The sequence below is a fragment of the Aulonocara sp. 'chitande type north' Nkhata Bay genome, linkage group LG23 (assembly GCF_057382095.1).
Source record: "Aulonocara sp. 'chitande type north' Nkhata Bay isolate Kocher_YH1m ecotype deep benthic linkage group LG23, A_spYH_male_GT1.1, whole genome shotgun sequence".
In the NCBI taxonomy this organism is placed as follows: domain Eukaryota; kingdom Metazoa; phylum Chordata; class Actinopteri; order Cichliformes; family Cichlidae; genus Aulonocara; species Aulonocara sp. 'chitande type north' Nkhata Bay.
Window position 1 is genome coordinate 52754648 of NC_141365.1, and position 26327 is coordinate 52780974.

General features: G+C 43.1%; 1 protein-coding gene across 1 annotated transcript in view; it reads right to left on the bottom strand.

Annotated features, from left to right (window-relative positions):
• Positions 1-12606, bottom strand: part of plcd4a (phospholipase C, delta 4a) — a 67487-nt gene extending 54881 nt beyond the window's left edge. The window contains exon 1 of the mRNA XM_086283617.1: positions 12510-12606. Coding sequence (XP_086139743.1) covers positions 12510-12606 — 97 coding nt within the window. The remainder of the gene's footprint in view (positions 1-12509) is intronic.
• Between the last annotated feature and the right edge of the window lie 13721 nt (positions 12607-26327).

The window sequence follows — 26327 nt, forward strand, 5'->3', positions numbered from 1 at the left end:
GCAGATAAAAGTCCTGGAGTTGATTTGAGGTGTGGTGCTTGCATTTGTAAAATGTTGCTGTAAACTGACAACATGCAGTCAAAGGAGCTCCCCATGCAGGTAAAACAAGCCATCCTCGAGCTGTGAAAACAGAAAAGCATCTAAGAATTTGCTACGATATTAGGAGTGGTAACCAGCAGTTTGTTAAAGCAAAGAAGTGGGATATTCTTGAATGGTCAAGTCACTCGCCTGATATTAACCCAATGAACAGACAGAAAGGCCCTCAAACAAGCAGCTCTCATTAGCTCAGTCACAGATAGATTCAAATGATTTTTTTCAGCGTAATCATATATTTATATACTTGACATGACATGAATATACCGTTTCTCTTTATGATTGTATGATCTCTCAATACTTCCTTTTAACGCAACCCCATATGAATATCATGATTCCAATATGATTACGTTTTAACTCAGTTACATAGGAATACTTGTTCTCTTCATGGGTCTGTGGTTCAAACACAATATACTCTATATGGTTCCTTATATTAAATCATACATGGTAAAGTCAGACATTCCCTAAATGTTTGCTTAGTCATTCTGACCATACACTAAAAGCTTGTCCGCCTCAGACAAGATGTGGGCGTTGTGCCATTGCTACGTTCTCAGTTAACACAAACAATAGCAGCACAGAAGCACACACTGTCATGGTCCTGAGTCTGTGTGTTGTGTTTTGTGTTTCTTTGTGCTTTTGTTATTCTGATTAGGTATCCCAGTATTATTCGCCGTTTTGTTAGGTTTCTGTTCTGTGCCTGTCCTGCTCCCTCCTTCCATGTCCCCCCCTGTCTGTCCATGATGTCATTAAGCCTGCTTATGAGTCTGCGTCTGTGTCTCTGTCTGTCATAACACGTAAGTAACGCGTTACAGTAACTAGGTTATTATTGTGGTAACGAGCACGGTAACTAGTTATTATGCCAAAACCGGGAACGCGTTACTCGTTACTGGGATTTTGATAGGCTCGTTATTCGTTACTTCGTGTGGTGGCTATCGCGGAGCTTCCACAGATTCAGCAACATTAGCAAGTGGTGGAGGCCAGCAGGTGGATGAGAGAAAGGGAGGAAGGAGGAGGAGAGACCCGAGGCGGCCGCCGGTCCGAGTATCAGGTGAACTGAACTTCAGGTAAGAAGTTATGACCTGCAGTCTATCTGGGTCAGATATGAACCAAGTTTAGGTGGAGTTTATTTTCGTTATGCTGGGTACTAGCTAGTATGACGGAGTTTCTATACAGCTGGGTGGTGCTATGATGTTACTGATAGTTAACTTTATTTTATTCATAAGGTTAGGTAGTAGAGTTGCCAACTGTCCTGTAAAACGACGGAATCATCTCGTATTCAGAGAAAATATTATTCGTTTCGTGTTGAGGTGAAAAGAAACACAGTTTGTCCCGTAATTCAGCTACAATGAAAAAGACACAAAGCTGCAGTTATTCTGTGTCTTTGCTGCACAGCTGCCTCTTCTTCTTTCATTCTCTCCCCTCCCTCTCCTGTTTCTACTTCAATCATGAAACTGATCAATGATCAGCTGATCGTCTCTCTTGTTTGTTTATCGCTAACTTTGCGCCAGAAAGAGGAAACCAGCAGATGTCGCGCTAAACAACAGCAGCACGTTTAAGCTTGATCAGCTGTTGTTAGAATTTATTTAATATTAATTTCTAGTATCAGCTGATGTTTGCTGGAGCCACAGCTGTAAAGCTGCTGGTCATGATGTCGGTTTGGATATGTGGTGAGAGGGAAACATGAAGATGAAACCAGGAGATGTCCTTACTGAATCATCAGAGCTGTGATGGAGAAACAGGTTTACCTTTTAGGTGACATGAATGAGTTGAAGTTATGAACTGTTTCTGAGAGACAAATAACACCAGGATCCTTTTCTAAGCAGCTGACAGCTGGTAACTGTGCAGGGGCGGGTCTAGCAAAGTGTTGCCAGGGGGCCATGTAGGGCATTAACAGGGAGAGGGGGGCACAAAGAAATACTTTTCTTTCTTATTCTCATTTAAAATGTCTCACTTTAATAAATAATTATCTGAATCTTACAACAAACGATTGATAGATTGATGCATATATACCATCAGAACAGCGTACATCACTGTCACAACAGCGTTTGTTTGCATTCAGAATCAGAATCAGAATCAGAATACTTTATTCATCCCGAGGGAAATTAGGGGTTACAGCAGGCAGCACGCTAATGGCGCATGCGCACTCACAAAGGAACCTTCTGACCAACTTTACACAAACATCACATTGGGCAGACATGTCAGAAGGTAGGCTGATAGGAAAAAAACAACGAAAATACACTACATGAGGTAAGAGGAGGAGAAAAAAAACTCCACTCAGACTGAGCTCCTAGTGGGAGAACAGTTTGATAAAAGAAAAAACACCTCAGCACAAAAGCACATGACTATCAATACACCATAGAAACACGAGACAAGCAACAGGGGCGGGTAAAGGGTAAGAGAGAGCCGGCGTAGACAGCGCATCCGGTCCTGCAGCATCTGTGCTGGTCCAGTTGACTGCTATCATCCCCGGTAGGGCACAAGCATCGAAGGCGTTGGAAAGGGAGGGGGATGAGTGAGTGCTTATCAGTGTAAGTGTGTGTGTGTGTGTGTCCATAGTTTAGCTGAGACAGTGTCCTTCGGCCTATCAGGCTAAGTAAACAGTCCTCCAGCCAATCCAGGTGTCCTTCATGGGGCGGGAAGAATAGTCATCACACAGTCGTTATCAGGGAGTTGTTTTGGTGGGCTCCAGCCTTGGGCCTGCAGCTGGGGCTGTGGTGTCCAAATGTTGAATATTGTTGATTTCTCCTTTGTGAGCAGCTCGAATTCTAGCACTCCGAGGCTGGTCTCTCGATCTCCCGTTGAAGAGCTGCGAGCCTCCCCATGATGGTATCAAACTTCTGTTCCGTGGTGTTGTCAGTCTTTTGATTCTGAGACTTCACAACTGCAGTGATCCGTTCCGCGATGTTTTCCAACTGTCGCTCAAGGGTGTCATTTTGAGCAGGCCTCTCTCTGATGTTTCCCCTCATACGCTCAATGGTGTTGTTTTGAGCCTTCACAGCAGCTGTAAGCGTCTCCAAGGTGTTGACCATATTACGTTCACACACACACACACACACACACACACACACACACACACACACACACACACACACACACACACACACACAGACAAAAGACCAGAACTCTGGTATCAGAAACATTTCATTGTGGTGATTCTAACTTTATTGATTACATTTTGATTAGATCTATTTAGTGTGTGAATGTGTGGATGACTGAATGTGTAAAGCGCTATACAAATACAGGCCATTTACCACTTATTCTATCATATTCTGATTAGATTTAAGAATAATTAACTATTAGCAAAACCACACACTGTACAGATAAACTCTGGTATGTCACTCTATATAACTTTAATCATAAAAGGCTGTATGTAAAGTCCTTTTGCCCTCCCTCAGATGTATTGAGAGATAAGCCGGAGGAACCTGTCTAATCTCTTTCACCTGAATAGCTGTCTCACTAGTACCTGTGAGCATTGCTACAGTGTTCAGCGTTCCATGCTTCAACAGAATTACTTACAAAATAAATGCATAGAACAGGCCTGGACAAAAATGATGGTACCCACAACTTAATATTTTGTTGCACAACCTTTTGAGACAATCGCTGCAATCAAACGATTCCTGTAACTGTCAATGAGACTTCTGCACCTCAGCAGGTATTTTGGCCCACTCTTCATGAGCAAACTGCTCCAGTTTTTTCCAGTTTGAAGGGCGCCTTTTCCAGACGGCATGTTTCAGCTCCTTCCAAAGATGCTCAATAGGATTGAGGTCAGGGCTCATAGAAGGCCACTTTAGAATAGTCCAATGTTTTCCTCTTAGCCATTCTTGGGGGTTTTAGCTCTCTGCTTTGGGTCATTGTCCTGTTGCAAGACCCCTGACTGCGACTGGGACCAAGCTTTCTGACACTGGCCAGCACATTTCTCTCTAGAATCCCTTGATAGTCTTGAGATTTCATTGTACCCTGCACAGATTCAAGACACTGTGCCAGATCAAGCAAAGTCTGTGAACATAGACCCGATGTGCCTTGGCAAAAGGTTCCATTTTTGTCTCATCCTTCCATAGGACTTTCTCTCAGAAGCTTTGTGGCTTGTCAACATGTAGGTTGGCACATTCCAGTCTGGCTTTTTTATTGTTTGTTTTCAGTAATGGTGTCCTCCTTGGTCGTCTCCCATGTAGTCCACTTTGGCTCAAACAATTCAATTCAATTCAATTTTATTTATATAGCGCCAAATCACAACATAAGTCGCCTCAAGGCGCTTCATAGATACAGAGAAAAACCCAACAATCATATGACCCCCTATAACTACCAGAAATCTCGAAGCACAGGCCGAGGGGGCGGTGTGGCAGCAATTTTTCACACCAGCCTATTAATTAATGAAAGACCAAGACAGACTTTTAATTCATTTGAAAGCCTGATGCTTAACATTGTCCACCCCAGCTGTGAAACTCAGAAACCAGTCTTACTTGTTATCATCTATCGTCCACCTGGGCCTTACACAGAGTTTCTGTCTGATTTCTCAGACTTTATATCTGATTTAGTTCTGAGCTCAGATAAAATAATTATTGTGGGTGATTTTAACATCCATGTAGATGCTAAAAATGACAGCCTCAACATGGCATTTAATCTGTTATTAGACTCAATTGGTTTCTCTCAAACTGTAAAAGAACCCACCCACCACTTTAATCACACTCTAGATCTTGTTTTAACATATGGCATAGAAACTGAACATTTAACAGTGTTTCCTGAAAACCCTCTCCTGTCTGATCATTTCCTGATAACATTTACATTTACAATAATTGATTACACAGCGGTGGAGAGTAGACTTTATCAAAGTAGATGTCTTTCTGAAAGCACTGTAACTAAGTTTAAGAATATAATCCACCCACTGTTATCATCTTCAATGCCCTGTACCAACATAGAGCAGAGCAGCTATCTGAACGCTACCCCAACAGAGGTCGATCATCTTGTTAATAATTTCACCTCCTCACTACGTACGACTCTGGATACTGTAGCTCCAGTGAAAACTAAGGTCTCTAATCAGAAGTACCTGACTCCGTGGTATAATTCTCAAACACGTAGCCTAAAGCAGATGACTCGTAATCTGGAGAGGAAATGGCGTGTCACAAATCTAGAGGATCATCATTTAGCCTGGAGAAATAGTTTGCTGCTTTATAAGAAAGCCCTCCGCAAAGCCAGAACATCTTACTATTCATCACTGATTGAAGAAAATAAGAACAACCCCAGGTTTCTCTTCAGCTCTGTAGCCAGGCTGACAAACAGTCAGAGCTCTGTTGAGCCAACCATCCCTTTAACGTTAACTAGTAATGACTTCATGAACTTCTTCACAAATAACATTTTAATCATTAGAGAAAAAATTACCAATAATCATCCCACAGATGTAATATTATCTACAGCTACTCTTAGTACCATTGATGTTAAGTTAGACTCTTTTTCTCTAATTGATCTTTCTGAGTTAACTTCAATAATTACTTCCTCCAAACCATCAACGTGTCTTTTAGACCCCATTCCTACAAAACTGCTCAAAGAAGTCCTGCCATTAATTAATTCTTCGATCTTAAATATGATCAACCTATCTCTAATAATCGGCTATGTACCACAGGCCTTCAAGCTGGCTGTAGTTAAACCTTTACTCAAAAAGCATCTCTAGACCCAGCAGTCTTAGCTAATTATAGGCCAATCTCCAACCTTCCTTTCATATCAAACATCCTTGAAAGAGTAGTTGTCAAACAGCTAACAGATCATCTGCAGAGGTTTATTTGAAGAGTTTCAGTCAGGTTTCAGAGCTCATCACAGCACAGAAACAGCTTTAGTGAAGGTTACAAATGATCTTCTTATGGCCTCTGACAGTGGACTCATCTCTGTGCTTGTCCTGCTAGACCTCAGTGCAGCGTTCGATACTGTCGACCATAATATCCTATTAGAGCGATTAGAACATGCTGTAGGTATTACAGGTACTGTGCTGCAGTGGTTTGTATCATATCTATCTAATAGACTCCAGTTTGTGCATGTAAATGGAGAGTCCTCTTCACACACTGAGGTTAATTATGGAGTTCCACAGGGTTCAGTGCTAGGACCAATTCTGTTTACATTATACATGCTTCCCTTAGGCAGCATCATTAGAAGACATAGCATACATTTACACTGCTATGCAGATGACACCCAGCTCTATCTGTCCATGAAGCCAGATAACACACACCAATGAGTTAAACTGCAGGAATGTCTTAAAGACATAAAGACCTGGATGGCCGCTAACTTTCTGCTTCTTAATTCAGATCAAACTGAGGTTATTGTACTCGGCCCTGAAAAGCTTAGAAATATGGTATCTAAGCAGATTCTTACTCTGGATGGCATTACCTTGGCCTCCAGTAACACTGTGAGGAACCTTGGAGTCATTTTTGACCAGGACATGTCCTTCAACGCACATATTAAACAAATATGTAAGACTGCGTTCTTCCATTTGCGCAACATCTCTACAATTAGAAATATCCTGTCTCAGAGTGACGCTGAAAAACTAGTTCATGCATTTATTACTTCCAGGCTGGACGACTGTAATTCATTATTATCAGGATGTCCAAAAAACTCCCTGAAAAGCCTTCAGCTAATCCAAAATGCTGCAGCAAGAGTCCTGACAGGGACTAGAAAGAGAGAGCATATTTCTCCTGTTTTGGCTTCCTGTTAAATCCAGAATTGAATTCAAAATCCTGCTCCTCACATACAAGGTCTTAAATAATCAGCCCCCATCTTATCTTAATGACCTTGTAGTACCATATCACCCTATTAGAGCACTTCGCTCTCGCTCTGCAGGCCTACTTGTTGTTCCTAGAGTATTTAAAAGTAGAATGGGAGGCAGAGCCTTCAGTTTTCAGGCCCCTCTTCTGTGGAACCAGCTTCCAGTTTGGATTCAGGAGACAGACACTATCTCTACTTTCAAGATTAGGCTTCAAACTTTCCTTTTTGCTAAAGCATATAGTTAGGGCTGGACCAGGTGACCCTGAATCCTCCCTTAGTTATGCTGCAATAGACGTAGGCTGCCGGGGGATTCCCATGATGCATTGAGTTTTTCCTTTCCAGTCACCTTTCTCACTCACTATGTGTTAACAGACCTCTCTGCATTGAATCATATCTGTTATTAACCTCTGTCTCTCTTCCACAGCATGTCTTTATCCTGTCTTCCTTCTCTCACCCCAACCGGTCGCAGCAGATGGCCCCGCCCCTCCCTGAGCCTGGTTCTGCCAGAGGTTTCTTCCTGTTAAAAGGGAGTTTTTCCTTCCCACTTTTGCCAAAGTGCTTGCTCATAGGGGGTCATATGATTGTTGGGTTTTTCTCTGTATCTATGAAGCGCCTTGAGGCGACTTATGTTGTGATTTGGCGCTATATAAATAAAATTGAATTGAATTGAATTGAATTATGAGCAAGCACAAGTTAAATGTTAATTTTACTCTTAGCTTTAAGGCCTTAAGCATTTAAACTGAATGGAAAGTATTTGATGCTTTCATTCTGTATCTATCAATCAGCTCCACAATAATATGCCTGAAGATCAAGTTATGAGCTACACTACCAGTCAAAAGTTTGGACACACCTTCTCATTTAATAATAATAATGGATTGTATTTATACAGAGCTTTTCGAGACCCTCAAAGCTCTTTACAATGCCACTATTCATTCACTCTCACGTTCACACACTGGTGGAGGCAGCTACAGTTGTAGCCACAGCTGCCCTGGGGCAGACTGACAGAGGCGAGGCTGCCATATCGCACCATCGGCCACTCTGGCCAACACCAGTAGGCGGTAGGGTGAAGTGTGTTGCCCAAGGACACAACGATCGAGACTGTCCTAGCCGGGGCTCGAACCGGCAACCTTCTGATTACAAGGTGAACTCCCAACTCTTGAGCCACGTTCGCTTTAATGGTTTTTCTTTATTTTTAATAGTTTACTTTGTAGATACAAAGTGAAGCCATCAAATATATGAAACAAGATATATGGAATTATATAGCAAAAAAAATTGATGAATAACTCTAAATATATTTTATATTTTACATTCCTGACAGTAGCCGCCCTCTGCTGTGTTGACAGCGCTGCAAACCCTCGGCCTTCTCTCAGTGAGCTTCATGATGTCATCACCTGATATGGTTTCACCTCACAGGTGAGCCTGTCAGGGCTCATTGGTTGAGGACTCAAAGCTTGTGAAAGATGCTAGGATTTGGCGTTGCAAACAAAAATGGTTGGCGGACCCTGGTTTTGTCTCACTTTTGGATGAACAAATTAGCCTCTATTTTGAAATGAATAAAACAGAAACTTCTGCAAGCATAATATGGGAGGCTTTTAAGGCTTTTATTAGGGGCCAAATAATTAGCATCACTAGCTCTAAAGCAAGATTGACTTTCCAAAAGGCAAAACGGATAGAGACAAAAATAAAGGAATTAGAAAATGAATACTATCAAACAAGGTCCCCTGAAATACACCAAAATTTATTGCTGCTTCGGGCCCAATGCAATGCTGAGAACACTAATTTACTATTCAGAAGAGAATGTGCCACTGTGGATATGGGGAAATGATAATTTCCCCCCAGGACGGGGTGAAAGGGGGATTTAAAATATGGGCTGAGGGGGGGTTACAAAAAATAGGAGATCTTTACAATAATAAATAAACATTTACTGTCCTTTGATGAAATGGTTGTAAAGCATGACATAGTCCGCAGCCAGTTCTTTAGATATTTACAGCTGAGAGATTTTATTAGAGCACAGCAAAACCAGCCCTTGTCCATTCCTGGCCTATCAACACTTGAAGAAATGATGGTGAAAGATTGCCGGGGAAGGGGCTTGATTTCCAAAACCTATAATGAACTGGTGGCTGCCTCTACAGAAACGTCCGTAAAGAAGCTTGAATCCTGGAAAGAAGACTTACAGGAGAACATCTCCCTTGAAGAGAGGGAGAGGGCTTGCGCCAGGGCACAATCACAAACAGTGAACACGCGTTTAAATCTCTTGGTTAATGCGTACGTACATGACTCCAGTCAAACTTAATGCTTTCTACAGTACCATCCCGGATGTTTGTATAAAATGCAACGAGGAAAAGGGCACACTTCTCCATTGTTTGTGGCAGTGTCCTGAAATTAGGAAATTCTGGGAAGAAGTGAAACAATGGACTGAAGAAATATTAGAAATAAAAATGCATTTAGAACCAAAACTTTTTCTGCTGGGCACCTGTCCAGCTAACTGTAATATAACAAGGAAACATCGCTTATTTTTAGACATAGGGCTGCTGATGGCTAAGTGAGTGATTGCCATTACTTGGAAAGAGGTGGATAGACCAAGAAGAAGTAAATGGATTTCAGAGTTAACGTCTACTCTGCCCTTAGAAAAGATCACCTACGCAATCAGGGGTAAGCAACGATGCTTTGATAGCATCTGGGGCCCCTTCAAAAACTTCCTTGCTAATAAAAACTTGCCCCACTTGGTGGAAATTTTTGGGGAGGATTCATAGGTGGCCCTCTGCAGTCCATTTGGGAATATGTTTATTGCTTGACATTAAACAACTACTTTCTAATTTACATTGAACATATACCTGTGAGGGTGCATAATTTTTTTTCTTTTTTTCCCTCCTTGTTTGTTTTGCTTTTGTGTTGTGTTGTGTTGTTTTTTGTTGTTTTGTCGTTGCTGGTTTTTTTTTTCTCATCCTCTCCTATATGGTGTTATGTGTATAAAGGCAGTATGTGTAGCTTGTAGTCTCTGTAAGTGTAGCTACTTGAAGTGCACCTGCTGATGGTTCCAACACCATCATTAAGTTTGCAGATGACACCACGGTGATTGGCCTCATCAGTGACAACGATGAGGCCGCCTACAGGGAGGAGGTGGATCGTCTGGCTGAGTGGTGCGACACAAACAACCTGCTGCTTAACACCGAGAAGACCAAGGAGCTCATCGTGGACTACAGGAGGAATGCTGACCCACATCCACCCATCCACATTAAGGGGACGGCTGTGGAGCGTGTGAGCAGCTTCAAGTTCCTGGGAGTCCACATCTCCGAGGATCTCATCTGGACGACCAACTGCTCCAAGCTGGTCAAGAAGGCTCACCAGCGCCTCTTCTTCTTGAGGACTCTGAGGAAGAACCACCTGTCCTCAGACATCCTGGTGAACTTCTATCGCTGCACCATCGAGAGCATCCTGACCAACTGTATAACAGTCTGGTACGGGAACTGCTCTGCCTCGGACCGGAAGGCGTTGCAGAGGGTTGTGAAAACTGCCCAGCGCATCGCCGGAGCACCACTTCCTGCCATAAAAGACATCTACAGGAAGCGGTGTCTGAAAAGGGCTGGGAAAATCATCAAAGACCCCAGTCACCCATCACATGGACTCTTCACCCTCCAGCCCTCTGGGAGGCGCCACAGGAGCCTCCGGACTAAGACCACCAGGTACCGGAACAGCTTCTTCCCCACAGCTGTCAGACTCCTGAACTCTGCCTCCTGACATCTGACCCACGTTAAACTCATGGACTGAACATACACACACACACAATGGACAACTGTACCCTCAAACACGCAATAATAACATGGACTGAACCACCACTCACAACCACCAGCACTTTATATAGCCTCTGTAGAAACTATCTACACCCTCACTTATCTTAACTGCACTACTGTATAGCTCTGTGTGAATAATCATTCTGTACATTCGATAATCTTTAATCCTACAACTGTTTACAACTTGCATAGTTCCCATTTCTGTATAGCTGTATATCTCAGATTCCTGTAAAGTTATTTATTTCATATTCTGTATAGTTTTTCATATTTATATCCTGTTCATAGCCTGTACATAGCTTGTACTCACTACAGCCTGTACATACTTATAGTTATAGAATATTCACAACATACTTCATACCGTGTACATTATAACATACCATAATAGACCCATTTCTGTAATATACTCACATATCTATATTATTGCTAATATATATTGTAATATATCTATATCACTAAAGCACTTCTGGATGGATGCAAACTGCATTTCGTTGCCCTGTACCTGTGCATGTGCAATGACAATAAAGTTTAATTCTATTCTATTCTATTCTATTCTATTCTATTCTACTTGTTTGGTTACGCTTCATAGATGTGTACACTGCTATGTTCAAAATAAATAAAGACACTGCTGGAAAAAAGAAGAAGCAGAAAGTTAGCGGCCATCCAGGTCTTTATGTCTTTAAGACATTCCTGCAGTTTAACTCATTGGTGTGTGTTATCTGGCTTCATGGACAGAGCTGGGTGTCATCTGCATAGCAGTGAAAATGTGCACGGTGCCTATCAATCCTAAAAGCTTTTAGAGCTAAAAATATCCTCCCAACTTGCATAATCTGCAAAGACTGTGATAGTGTTTGCAGCTTATGCAGTCCTTCTACCAACTGAAAACATTTCACAACTAGACAAGAGTGCAACAACATATCTCTCCTAAAAGTCCTGCAGCTGGTCTCCTCAGACATTTATGGACTCTTGTTTAAAGAACAGGGTGTGGTACGCTGTCCCAACTTTTGTTGATATGTGTTGCTGCCAAAAGAATTCAAAATTAGCCTATTTTTTTTCTTAAAATGGTACATTTTGGTGGCTTGATTCCAGTCTACATGCCAAATATCCTTAGGCTAGATAAGGATCTGGATGCTTATCTAGCGTGAACATTAGATAGAAAGAACATAGAGAAAGTGCTTGTGTGAATGAGGCAAGTTGTTCAAAGTGCTTTGAGTGCTTTGAGTGCTCAGAGTAGAAACGTGTTATATAAGAACCAGTCCCTTTACTTTTTAAAAGATCGGTTTTTGTACCACTCTATTAATACGATTCTGTAGGATTTTCTTATATTATTAATAAATAAATTATTAAATAAATCAAACCAGTTCCTGGCCCGCATATCATTTTAGGCTGTTAAAGAAAACAACAAACAGTAAAGTGGATACTGAAGATAAACAATCTGAAGGTGTAAAGAAAGGCTTGTTTATCCATTTACCATGAGACAAAGTTGTTTTGTATTTTGGAAGATCTGTGTTGTCCCCTCAAAGAAAGAAGGTCCTATAACATCTCCAAAAGTTGATTCTGTTCATCTGGACGTTTTCAGTGGGAGAAACGTTTCATCATCATCCAGGTGACGTCTTCAGTCTCAGCTGACTGCAGGTTTCCCCAGCCTTATAAACAGTGCATAATAACTGACACCAGCCCACTGAAGGAACAGTTTATAAGATTGGGGAAACCTGCAGTCAGCTGGTCACCTGGATGAGTGACAAAACGTTTCTCCCACTGAAAACGTCGAGATGAACAGAATCAGCTTTTGGAGATTTACTCACCTGGATGATTGAGCGTGGATCAAGACATCCTATTCACCAGCCAGCTGTTTTACTTCATGAATGAATGCAGACTCACTTTCTCCGAGTGCATATTCATGAGATGCCTGCTCCACGAAGAAGCTTCCTGCCCTGTGCTGTTTATGCTGCTGGGAGTTATTTTGCTGGTCTTTCATGGTTTCATGTCTCATAATACATTTTTCATACTGTCTTTGTTAAGCTCTTTAATCCAGCTACGCTTGACAAATCTCTTTTTTTCATTACCGTTAGTCATTTATTTCTTTAACCAAGCTCTTTCTGTTTCACAGAATCAGTTACAGTTGTCTCTGACATTAGTAAAGTCATTTGCTTTACCTAAACCACTGGCAGAGCTACACTATACTCTGACTACAGCAAAAACCACAAAGCTGCTGTGTTACATATTGGTAAGTGCAAGGTGTTGTTTTTTATCAAGTGATAAAAGGTAACATTTTACTAGAAAACAAAAAATATGACAAAGATTCAATTCAAGTATTCAAGTATTACAGCAAGTAAGTGAGCGTGCTCCTGCGTTTCTGAGGAGTATGTGTCCTTTACAGTTCATACATAAGGAATGTAAACGAAGCCATGGAAGAATAAAACTGAGGCTGGGAGGAAAACACTGGAAAATGAAGGTGAATCTGACCTGTTGCAGGATCATCCCGGTGTCCAGCTGACTGCTGCTGTGCTGTTAAAAGATCATAAAATCTGGGAGCCTCTGCTGCTGCTGTGTATCTGCATGCCACAATGCACTGATAAGAGAACAAGTCAAACCTGGGTGAGCAGGTGAGTGAGCTGCCCCTCCTCCTCACTGTTCCCCATCTGCTTCCTGTCCCCTTTCTTAAAGTGTTCTGCAAGCTGTGCATGCATTACATGTGGAGCTGAAGAAAGACTTCATTTGGATGCAAAAGTTCAGCTCCTAAAACATCATGAATAGCACAGAGTTGGGTTGAAAGCGTCGTAAATAGCCTGAATTGTTTGGTGGGGAAGGGTTTCAGTACAGTGAGTTTCACTGGCATTATGAATCCATGTGAATACTTGCACCTTGGCCATGAGCATAAATGTAGTTTTGACTCACCTTGATTGTGCTCATTTCACATTTAAATGTAATAAATGATTTTAAGAATTTTCAATGCCTATTTACCAAAAATGATTTACTGTGCATTTTAAATAAACATTTTCCAAGTAATTGAAAGTTTTCAATATTTAGGAAGTTGTTGAGTGAGACTGACTCACAGCAGCCAGACTCGTTATATCTCTTGTGTTGAAATATTACAGTGTTTTATTTTTATTAAATATTTATTGTTGTCATTCCCCTAAACTCTTTGGCAGAGAATTGCACACAGACTACGTTGTCTGTGATGGCAGGTTTAGGAGCAGCAGAACTCAAACTGATAGTGCAGCATGTGTTCTGCCCTGTGTCATGTTACCGATCCCCAATCATCAAAGTTTGATCAAGTCAGTTTAACAGCAGGCTTGTGGAGAGAATACATCAGGTAATGTTTTCCTATCAAAACAATAAACAATGTGACAGATTACCAGTTGCCTGATTACTAACATTACTTATGCAACGGAGAGCTGCATTACAAATTTGCCAGTTTACAACATGAATATTCTCTCTGTGCTTTTCATCTGTGTTTCTGCTCAGGTTCAGGGGCATCAATAATTTGTGGCTTCAGATCAGCTCCTCACCTCAAATTACACTCACTAAGCCAATGTTAAAATGGATGGGCTCCCTCACATCAAGCACAAGCTGTAGAACCCAGTAGGTAGAAGGCTAGAAGAACTGAGACTATGCATCAGGGGGTTGGCTAGTTTATTCATCAGTAGAGTCCAAAAAGAAAACTACATTCAGAAAGCAGTGCATAACAAATTCCTGCATACACCAATAAACTGGCAGTTACTGCTGGTAAAGGTGGTTCCATAAGTTACTGAATCATGGAGTCAACTTATCACAGGACTCTCATCATGGTAAAACCTTATTTTTAGATGGACTATAACTACAATAGCATCTTTAGAAATATATTTACTTAAAAAGGTAACTTGTTACCAAAGTGTCACACGAGAAATGATGGGTAAAACCACTGAGCTCTCTCAAGACCTTTGCAATCTCATGGTTGCAAAACATACTAATGGCAGTGATTAAAGAAAAAAAAATGAAACCACTGAAGATTTCCTATAACAAAAGTTCCCAGAGTTGTCAGACAAATGTAGATAATATGCACCACAAGCTTGAACAAGCGGGCTGAAGTCTCTTTGGAGAGTTGGAGGACCATTTCCCCTGAAAAATCATCTTTATTTATTTTTCTTTGGACCAGTAAATTGACATTGACATGATACAATGTGACGATTTTGTCTCTCCCATTTTCAGTAAAACCTGTTGAGTAAAACTGGCAGGACAACCTATATGCTGAGGAATTCAGACAGGAACTATGGGACAGTATTCCCAAGATTCCAGTGCAATTTGAGCTCTGCAAAGTTAACAGACAGTGGCTCATTCTTCTGCTTGAAGAGGTAACACCCACAAAAACTGGAACCAGAAACCTTCTGGGTCGCTGCAATCCTTACATCTGTTTAAATGTTTTCAAATGTTTCATTCAGGTGGTTGATATGGCAACATAATTTATTGTTATTACACTTACTGTAACTCAGTGGCTCTCCAGTCAACAAAAAATTGTCTGAGCCATTTTTTAAAATGTCACTGTTCAGAATAGTAAATGCTGTGATGCCCATAAGACTTTCAGACATTTCTCTGATCACTCAAGTCTCAGAGAGACAGCAGTGTATGAACATACTCCGCTCAGACCACGCCCCGCTGCAGCCGCCCCAATAAAAGTGATTTGATTTGATTTGAGATATATATATATATATATATATATATATATATATATATATATATATATGGAATGCTACTACGCAAGTAACGCCGGCGGAAGGGGCTACATGAATAGGATGAGGGACCTATGGATTCTTCGATACCCAACATCCACAATGACGGCGAAACAACTAGTAGCTCAGTGTTCCAACATTCGAAAGAAGGGACTGCTCTCACAGCTAGAGATTGACGAGGTACAACACAAATGCTACGGCAAGGAGGAGTCAGGACGCCAGGTCAGGGGGGCGATATCATCACTCCCACCCGAGATTGGGTACATAGCCCCAAGTGCGATAGGAGAAGGATCGTTGAGTGCGAGAGGAACTGACCTGAAAAATAGGATCATGGCCAAGCTTGAAACCTGGATCCCCCGTAGCCGGTTACCAAGATTACGTGAAGTACCCTCAGAAGGTCTGCTAGATGATGTTAATGCAGCACTACCGGCAATACCTACAACCACGATTACCGACACTAACAAGCTGATCTACAATACGGCAGCAGTGATCAGTGAGATGCTTGGCTACAAGTTGAACAGCCACAAGGGGCAGTACCCTCCATGGAGAAGGAGGCTAGAGGGCAAGATCAAAGTAGCACGGAGGGAGGTTAGCCAACTAACGGAGTTGCAGAAAGGTGCGACAAATAAGGTGCCTAAGAAATACAGCAAGCTGTCCATACCTGAGGCCTTGGAAACTGCCAAGCAAAGACTCACAGCCTTGGCCAGCCGCTTGAGGAGGTACACCAGAGAGATAGAAGGCAGGAGAATAAACCAGCTGTTCTCCACAGAACCAGCAAAGGTGTACTCTCAGTGGCAAGGGAACAATAATAAGAGAACAGCACCACCAAGGCTGGAGACGGAGCAATACTGGAAGAGCATATGGGAGAAGGATGCAACCCATAACGGCAATGCTCAGTGGCTAGAGGATCTGAGGGCAGACCACAGCGACCTCCCTGAACAGGGTCCAGTAACCATCACAGTGGCAGATATCCAAGAAAGGGTCTCCAGTATGAAGAGTTGGACAGCACCAGGGCCCGACATGGTTCACGCCTACTGGCTGAAGAAGCTGACTGCACTCCACGAGCGTCTGGCAGCACAAATGAACCAGCTGCTAGTTAACGAGAGACACCCGGAATGGCTAACTGAAGGCCGGACGGTCCTGATCCCCAAGGACCCCAAGAAGGGACCGGTCCCCTCCAACTACCGACCAATAACCTGCCTCAGTACTACATGGAAGCTCCTGTCAGGCATCATATCGGCTAAGATGAACAGGCACATGGGTCAATACATGAGCGGGACACAGAAAGGAATTGGCAAGAATACCAGAGGCGCAAAACACCAGCTACTGGTAGACAGAACAATCAGCCGAGACTGCAAGACCAGACTGACCAACCTGTGCACGGCCTGGATTGATTACAAGAAGGCCTATGACTCAATGCCCCACAGCTGGATACTGGAATGCCTAGAACTGTACAAGATCAATGGGACCCTAAGAGCCTTCATCAGGAACTCAATGGGGATGTGGCGTACAACACTAGAGGCCAACTCCAAGCCCATAGCACAAGTCACCATCAAGTGCGGGATCTACCAAGGAGATGCTCTGTCCCCACTGCTGTTCTGCATAGGCCTGAACCCCCTCAGTGAGATCATTAACAAGACTGGCTACGGATACCGACTACGGAACGGAACAGTTGTCAGCCACCTCCTGTACATGGATGACATCAAGCTGTATGCCGAGAGTGAACGAGACATCGATTCACTGATCCACACTACCAGGCTATACAGCAATGACATTGGAATGTCGTTCGGACTGGAGAAGTGTAGTCGGATGGTAACAAAGAGAGGGAAGGTAGTCAGAACTGAGGGGATTGAACTACCAGAAGGCAACATTGCAGACATAGAGGACAGTTACAAGTACTTGGGGATCCCGCAGGCGAATGGGAACCATGAAGAGGCCACTAGAAAAGCTGCAACCACCAAGTACCTGCAGAGGGTCAGGCAAGTCCTGAGGAGTCAGCTGAATGGTAAGAACAAGATCCGGGCCATCAACACGTACGCCCTGCCCGTGATCAGGTACCCTGCTGGGGTAATAGGCTGGCCAAAGGAGGAGATAGAAGCCACTGACATAAAGACAAGAAAGCTCCTTACCATGCATGGAGGGTTTCACCCCAAGTCCAGCACCCTGAGGCTGTACGCTAAGCGGAAGGAAGGGGGCCGGGGACTGGTGAGTGTCAGCACCACAGTCCAGGATGAGACAACGAACATCCAAGAATACATTGGGAAGATGGCCCCAACTGACCGAGTGCTCAGTGAATACCTCAGGCAGCAAAAACCCAAGAAAGAGGAGGGAGACGAGGAACCATCATGGAAGGACAGGCCCCTGCACGGTATGTACCACCGGCAGATAGAGGAGGTGGCTGATATCCAGAAATCCTACCAGTGGCTGGACAAAGCTGGACTGAAAGACAGCACAGAGGCACTAATCATGGCAGCACAAGAACAAGCTCTGAGCACAAGATCCATAGAGGCTGGGGTCTATCACACCAGGCAAGACCCCAGGTGCAGGCTGTGTAAAGATGCCCCAGAGATAATCCAGCACATAACAGCAGGGTGCAAGATGCTAGCAGGCAAGGCATACATGAAACGCCATAACCAAGTGGCCGGCATAGTGTACAGGAACATCTGTGCCGAGTATAACCTGGAAGTCCCGAGGTCAAAATGGGAGATGCCCCCAAGGGTGGTGGAGAATGACCGAGCTAAGATCCTGTGGGACTTCCAGATACAGACGGACAAAATGGTGGTGGCTAACCAACCGGACATAGTGGTGGTAGACAAACAGAAGAAGACGGCCGTAGTGATCGATGTAGCGGTTCCCAATGACAGCAATATCAGGAAGAAGGAACACGAGAAGCTGGAGAAATACCAAGGGCTCAGAGAAGAGCTCGAGAGGATGTGGAGGGTGAAGGTAACGGTGGTCCCCGTGGTAATCGGAGCACTAGGTGCGGTGACTCCCAAGCTAGGCGAGTGGCTCCAGCAGATCCCGGGAACAACATCGGAGATCTCTGTCCAGAAGAGCGCAGTCCTGGGAACAGCTAAGATACTGCGCAGGACCCTCAAGCTCCCAGGCCTCTGGTAGAGGACCCGAGCTTGAAGGATAAACCGCCCGCAGGGGCGTGCTGGGTGTTATATATATATATATATATATATATATTAGGGGTGCAACGATACACAAAATTCACGGTTCGGTTCGATACTTTGGTGTCACGGTTCGATATTTTTTCGATACAAAAAAAAAATGTTCATGCCTTTTTAATTTGTCATTTATTAAAATGATAAATATATATTTTAACTCAAAAGTACAGTTTTTAAATTTAACCCTAACCCTTGTGCGCATTTTTTATTTTGACAGCGAATGCGCACCTGCGGACCACTTATGTGCAGCCCTGGTTATTTAGCTCGTCATATTGCAGCCACAGAAATTATTTTGTCCATGAAACCATAAAGCTGCACTTTCTTTTTGCCTTATAGTCTGATTTGTCATAACTTCTCCGTTTTGTGGTAAGCTTTTCTTTGGCTGTCACTTCTTCACCCTGACCTGTCTTATTTGGCTCAGCAGAACTAAAATATATATCTGTCTGTGAAGGTTCTCAGTCATCCAGGTCATTGTAGTCAAATATATATCCTGCTGCTTTTACACACACACTCACATAAGCTCAGCGATTCTCTGCGCGATCAACCTCTCACATGTTTAAGCTGCGGGAGATTTCACTTGTCATGTTTGCATAGTAAGCTAACGATTAATAAGACGATGTCAGAGGAATTGGTGCGCAAATTATCATCACTCACAGATCAGTGCTGTCGCTCTCTATACACAGTTCACACGATTGCAAAGTGAAAGCAAAAAAACAAGCGCAAATTCAAACGCGATTTCAATATGTCACATATTGACAGTGGCTCACCGATGCCAATGACATAATTACCCAGCTACATATCGTTGCACCCCTAATATATATATATATATATATTAGGGGTGCAACGATACTCGTATCGATATTGAACCGTTCGAAACAGTGCTTTCGGTTCGGTACGCATTCGTATCGAACAACACAACATTTGTAATTTATTTTATCAACTTTCCTTCTGACGATGCTGTCTGTGTTGAGCGCTCAGTGGATCTGAGCACAGGGCAAGCTAGCGAGACAGAAGCTAAGGTCTCCTTGCAACATGGCAAACTGAACCTCCCCCACCCTCATTCAGATCTGGCCTTTGGAACTATTTTGGTCTTCATGTGATGTATGACCCTGAAGGTAAGCGCGTCATGGACTAAAGTAAAACAGTATGTTGGATGTGCCACGCAATGCTCAATTACATTGGTGTGAACTAGAGCGTTAGCGCAGTTAGCTCGTTCCAGCAAAGTATCCAATAGCAGTGACAACTCCTCCACAGTAGCAGGTGGGATTTTTCTGTTTTGAGGGTGGCTCCTTTTACCTGTCACTACAGATGGTCTGTTTATGTTTTGATCAAGAGCCTTTTTTTGGGCAGCTGAAGAGGAGAAGTCTATCTTATGGCCAACCTCTCGCTGTATCTTGGTCATATTACCCAGCAAAACCCAGTATGCAGGTTCATCTGTAACAGTCCTTGTGCCATGGATCAGCACTGTTGCTTCTACATTAAAATGAAGAGCAGCGACATGGCTGCAGGTCTCCGCGACTCCGGCCATACAGGTGCAGCGGGCGGCTTCAACCTTTCCTGTGATGCTCACAGTGACCCATGGCTGCAATGCTGGTTCATTCAGTCTTTGAGAGTGCAGGACCTGAAACACACACAAAGTTCATTTAAAGACAAGAACTATGAGCCAAGGCCGACATAAATGTGTTTTATCTACTTTATCATAAATGTAACAAAGTGTTTAGAAAGTTAGCACATACATGTCATTTTTCATTTTTTTATGTATCCATCTACAGGGAGTGCAGAATTATTAGGCAAGTTGTATTTTTGAGGAATAATGATATTATTGAACAACAACCATGTTCTCAATGAACCCAAAAAACTCATTAATATCAAAGCTGAATGTTTTTGGAAGTAGTTTTTAGTTTGTTTTTAGTTTTAGCTATTTTAGGGGGACATCTGTGTGTGCAGGTGACTATTACTGTGCATAATTATTAGGCAACTTAACAAAAAACAAATATATACCCATTTCAATTATTTCTTTTTACCAGTGAAACCAATATAACATCTCCACATTCACAAATATACATTTCTGACATTCAAAAACAAAACAAAAACAAATCAGCGACCAATATAGCCACCTTTCTTTGCAAGGACACTCAAAAGCCTGCCATCCATGGATTCTGTCAGTGTTTTGATCTGTTCACCATCAACATTGCGTGCAGCAGCAACCACAGCCTCCCAGACACTGTTCAGAGAGGTGTACTGTTTTCCCTCCTTGTAAATCTCACATTTGATGATGGACCACAGGTTCTCAATGGGGTTCAGATCAGGTGAACAAGGAGGCCATGTCATTAGTTTTTCTTCTTTTATACCCTTTCTTGCCAGCCACGCTGTGGAGTACTTGGACGCGTGTGATGGAGCATTGTCCTGCATGAAAATCATGTTTTTCTTGAAGGATGCAGACTTCTTCCTGTACCACTCCTTGAAGAAGGTGTCTTCCAGAAACTGGCAGTAGGACTGGGAGTTGAGCTTGACTCCATCCTCAACCCGAAAAGGCCCCACAAGCTCATCTTTGATGATACCAGCCCAAACCAGTACTCCACCTCCACCTTGCTGGCGTCTGAGTCGGACTGGAGCTATCTGCCCTTTACCAATCCAGCCACGGGCCCATCCATCTGGCCCATCAAGACTCACTCTCATTTCATCAGTCCATAAAACCTTAGAAAAACCAGTCTTGAGATATTTCTTGGCCCAGTCTTGACGTTTCAGCTTGTGTGTCTTGTTCAGTGGTGGTCGTCTTTCAGCCGTTCTTACCTTGGCCATGTCTCTGAGTATTGCACACCTTGTGCTTTTGGGCACTCCAGTGATGTTGCAGCTCTGAAATATGGCCAAACTGGTGGCAAGTGGCATCTTGGCAGCTGCACGCTTGACTTTTCTCAGTTCATGGGCAGTTATTTTGCACCTTGGTTTTTCCACACGCTTCTTGCGACCCTGTTGACTATTTTGAATGAAACGCTTGATTGTTCGATGATCACGCTTCAGAAGCTTTGCAATTTTGAGACTGCTGCATCCCTCTGCAAGATATCTCACTATTTTTGACTTTTCTGAGCCTGTCAAGTCCTTCTTTTGACCCATTTTGCCAAAGGAAAGGACGTTGCCTAATAATAATGCACACCTGATATAGGGTGTTGATGCCATTAGACCACACCCCTTCTCATTACAGAGATGCACATCACCTAATATGCTTAATTGGTAGTAGGCTTTCGAGCCTATACAGCTTGGAGTAAGACAACATGCATGAAGAGGATGATGTGGACAAAATACTCATTTGCCTAATAATTCTGCACTCCCTGTATAGAACGCTGCATGTTATATTCTAAATCTGCCTGTTCTCTGTCAGAAACCTGCCTGCAGAAAATGAACCTAAAGTATGTAATGCAAGGATGTGATCACTTTCAAGATGGAGAAAGCATAAAGTGACAATTATGAATCACTTAATATGATAATGAGATTCTGCAGGTCATTAATCAATATATGAAACTAAAATAAAATGTATTTTTAGTGACACAGGATACAAACATGGAAGCAAGATGTATAATTAGGATTATTTATAATAAATATGAATAAATCATTGCAATTTCTTTAACCATAAAGAATAACTAAATCCTTCAGGACAGTGTCTCATCAATGCACTGAACTCATTATGTTATTCACCTAACAGCCTCCACATGTTCTCACTGTAATTTCCCCTCATGAATGAATTTATGCTGCACTAATGTGAATGTTTGCAGGGAAATCAAACGCATTTTACTCGCAGTACTCGAGCTGACTTACCTTTGTTTGAATGACGACTTGTATGCGCTGACTCCACAGACAAGGTACGAAAATATGTCAGGCTACGTCAGTAGCGGTTGGTCTTCAGGGTTTCTACTCCACGGCCGTATTTCATATGGGTCCACATTTCCAATGCATGCTATTTTCTGCAAGTACCGCTGCTTCGCCTCTGGACGCAATCGGTCTCTATACAGTTCATTCTCTTTTGAGCTGCTTTTAAGCATCTTTCTTGTAGTCGTCGTTCCAACACAGTGTGTTTGTTTTGATTCGTAGACCCCGAAAATGGCGCTGCGCTCCCATAATGCATTGCGGCGTGACGTCAACTCCAAAGCCCTATATAGCCCAGAAGAAGTGTATAGTATAGCTTTTATTTTGGAAAGAGGCATTTCTCTGTAATAAACTCTTTTCCAAAGATGAGTGATTCCTCAATCAGATAGATTTATTATTTTATTACTTTGTTGTTTCAGCAACATTAAATTTAAAAACTGTACTTTTGAGTTAAAATATATATTTATAATTTTAATAAATGACAAATTAAAAAGGCACAAACATTTTTTTTTGTATCGAAAAAATATCGAACCGTTACACCAAAGTATCGAACCGAACCGTGAATTTTGTGTATCGTTGCACCCCTAGTAAAAGATGATTGTTGGGCTTCATTTCTGTACTGAACAGTCATTTTAAGGTTTGTTAGTAAATAACAATTAGCTGATGTTGTTCATGAGACTAAAATCATCTCACTTTGGTAATGTAAATACAATGTGGCCAATATTATATTTATTGTCAGATTATTATGAGATATTACAGCAGTGAGCTTGAACTCTGTGTCAAAGATTCAAGTTATTTATTTAAAGTTATTTATATTTCCTATCACCTTAAATCTTCACTCAAAGACAAGTATCTTTGACAGTGTATGTATAGCTGTATTATATATATGAGACAAATATTGTTCGTTTAATATGTTGTCATTATTATAGCCGATTATTAGAGATAGGTTGATCATATTTAAGATCGAAGCATTATTTAATGGCAGGACTTCTTTGAGCAGTTTTGTAGGAATGGGGTCTAAAAGACACGTTGATGGTTTGGAGGAAGTAATTATTGAAGTTAACTCAGAAAGATCAATTGGAGAAAAAGAGTCTAACTTAACATCAATGGTACTAAGAGTAGCTGTAGATAATATTACATCTGTGGGATGATTACTGGTAATTTTTTCTCTAATGATTAAAATGTTATTTGTGAAGAAGTTCATGAAGTCATTACTAGTTAACGTTAAAGGGATGGTTGGCTCAAAAGAGCTCTGGCTTTTTGTCAGCCTGGCTACAGAGCTGAAGAGAAACCTGGGGTTGTTCTTATTTTCTTCAATCAAGGTTCAAGGTTCAAGGTTCTTTATTTGTCACATGCATAGTTATACAAGTATAACACACAGTGAAATGTAGCCTGACACGCTCCTTGACATGTGCAAAAATTGGGGGGGGGGGGGGGGGTGTAAAGGAAGAACATTATATATATCTACATATAGTATATACACTGGGTGAATGTGCAGTAGTAGCAGCAAGCAGGTGAATTCTGTACATTAATATGAATAGACATCTGACTATTTTACAGGATAGACAATATAAACATATTTAAAATTAAAGGAATTGAAATGTACATTGTGCCTTGGTTTAGTGTCTGGAAGAGTCCTGTCTCAGCCAATTATAGATGATGTGAGAGGGCGGGTGTGTGTGTTTAGGGCACGGATGGCTTGGGGATAGAAGCTCCTCTTGAGTCTCTCTGTCCTTGCCCGGAAGATGTGGAACCTTCTACCAGATTGCAGAAGTTGGAACAGTTTGTTGCCAGGATGGGACGGGTCCTTCAGTATCTGCGCTGCTCTAGTCCGGCATCTCCTGGTGTAGGTGTCCTGAAGCGGGGGGAGAGCAATCCTGCAGCAGCGTTCTGCTGTACGGATCACTCTCTGGAGAGCTTTTTGGTCCTTCACACAGCTGTTCCCAAACCACGATGTCATGTTCTGTGTGAGGATGCTCTCCACAGCGCCTGTATAGAAAATCCTGAGGATCTTTGGAGAGACCCTGAACTTCCTCAGTTGTCGTAGGTGATACAGGCGCTGCCTAGCCTTTTTGGTCTGGACCTGAATGTGGGCAGCCCATGCCAGGTCTGAGGAGATGTGGACACCAAGATACTTGAAGGACTGCACCCTGTCCACTGGAGCTCCATTGATGATAATGGGCTTGTAGTCTCTGTGCTGACCCCTTCTGAAGTCCACCACCAGCTCCTTGGTCTTGCTGACGTTCAGCTGGAGGTGGTTGTCCTGGCACCACGATGCCAGATTCTTCACTTCATCCATGTAGGCCGCCTCATCATTGTTGGAGATGGCACCCAACACCACTGTGTCGTCAGCAAACTTCACAATGGTGTTGGAGCCGTGGGTGGCCACACAGTCTGAAGTGTAGAGGGAGTAGAGCAGTGGCGAGAGGACACATCCCTGAGGTGCTCCTGTGTTGGTGGTGATGCTGTTGGAGAAGCACCTGCCCACCCTCACCACCTGAGTTCTGCCAGTGAGGAAGTCCAACACCCATGCACACAGACGGCTGTTAAGTCCCAGATCCCTCAGCTTTGTGAACAGTCTGCAGGGCACTATTGTGTTAAACGCTGAACTGTAATCAACAAACAGCATTCGCACATAGTTACCCTGTTTCTTGTCCACGTGGCTGAGAGTGGTGTGTAGGACGTGGGCGATGGCATCCTCGGTGGATCTGTTGGATCTGTAGGCGAACTGCAGCGGATCTGTGGTGTCTGGGATGGAGGAGGAGATGATGTTCTTCAGCAGCCTCTCAAACACCTTCATTACTACCGAGGTCAGTGCAACTGGCCGGTAATCGTTCAGGGATGAGGGTTTGCTGTTCTTGGGCACAGGGATGATGGTGGATCTTTTGAAGCATGTGGGGACCACAGACTTCGCCAGGGACTCGTTGAAGATGTAAGTGAACACACCTGCTAGCTGGTCAGCACAGCAGCGCAGCAGACGGCCGGTGATGCCGTCTGGCCCCGCCGCTTTCCTTGTGTTCACTCTCCTCAGTGCCGCTCGGACGTCATGCTCCGCGATGCTGGTCACCGGTCTCTCGCTGATGACGTCACTGTCCTCGGTAGTCAGGCGGTAGATAGCATTAGCCGCCTGGCTAACCTCGAAATGGGGGTAGAACCGATTCAGCTCGTTGGTGAATGCAGAGTCGGCGTTGATCGGCGCAGTGTCCCTGGCTTTGTAGTCCGTAATGGTGCGTAGTCCGTGCCACATACTCCGTGTGTCGCCCTGGTGGAAGCGGGACTCCACACGTTCCCGGTACCGGCGTTTGGCATCTCTCACCGCGCGCCGCACGCCGTATGAGGCCGCTTTGTAGGCGCTCATATCGCCAGTGGCGAGACCCGCGTTGTAGGAGGCGGTCCTGGCGTCAATCAGTGATGAATAGTAAGATATTCTGGCTTTGTGGAGGGCTTTCTTATAAAGCAGCAAACTATTTCTCCAGGCTAAATGATGATCCTCTAAATTTGTGACATGCCATTTCCTCTCCAGATTACGAGTCATCTGCTTTAGGGTACGTGTTTGAGAATTATACCACGGAGTCAGGTACTTCTGATTAGAGACCTTAGTTTTCAAGGAGCTACAGTATCCAGAGTCGTACGTAGTGAGGAGGTGAAATTATTAACAAGATAATCGACCTCTGTTGGGGTAGCGTTCAGATAGCTGCTCTGCTCTGTGTTGGTACAGGGCATTGAAGATGATAACAGTGGGTGGATTATATTCTTAAACTTAGTTACAGTGCTTTCAGAAAGACACCTACTTTGATAAAGTCTACTCTCCACCGCTGTGTAATCAATTATTGTAAATGTAAATGTTATCAGGAAATGATCAGACAGGAGAGGGTTTTCAGGAAACACTGTTAAATGTTCAGTTTCTACGCCATATGTTAAAACAAGATCTAGAGTGTGATTAAAGTGGTGGGTGG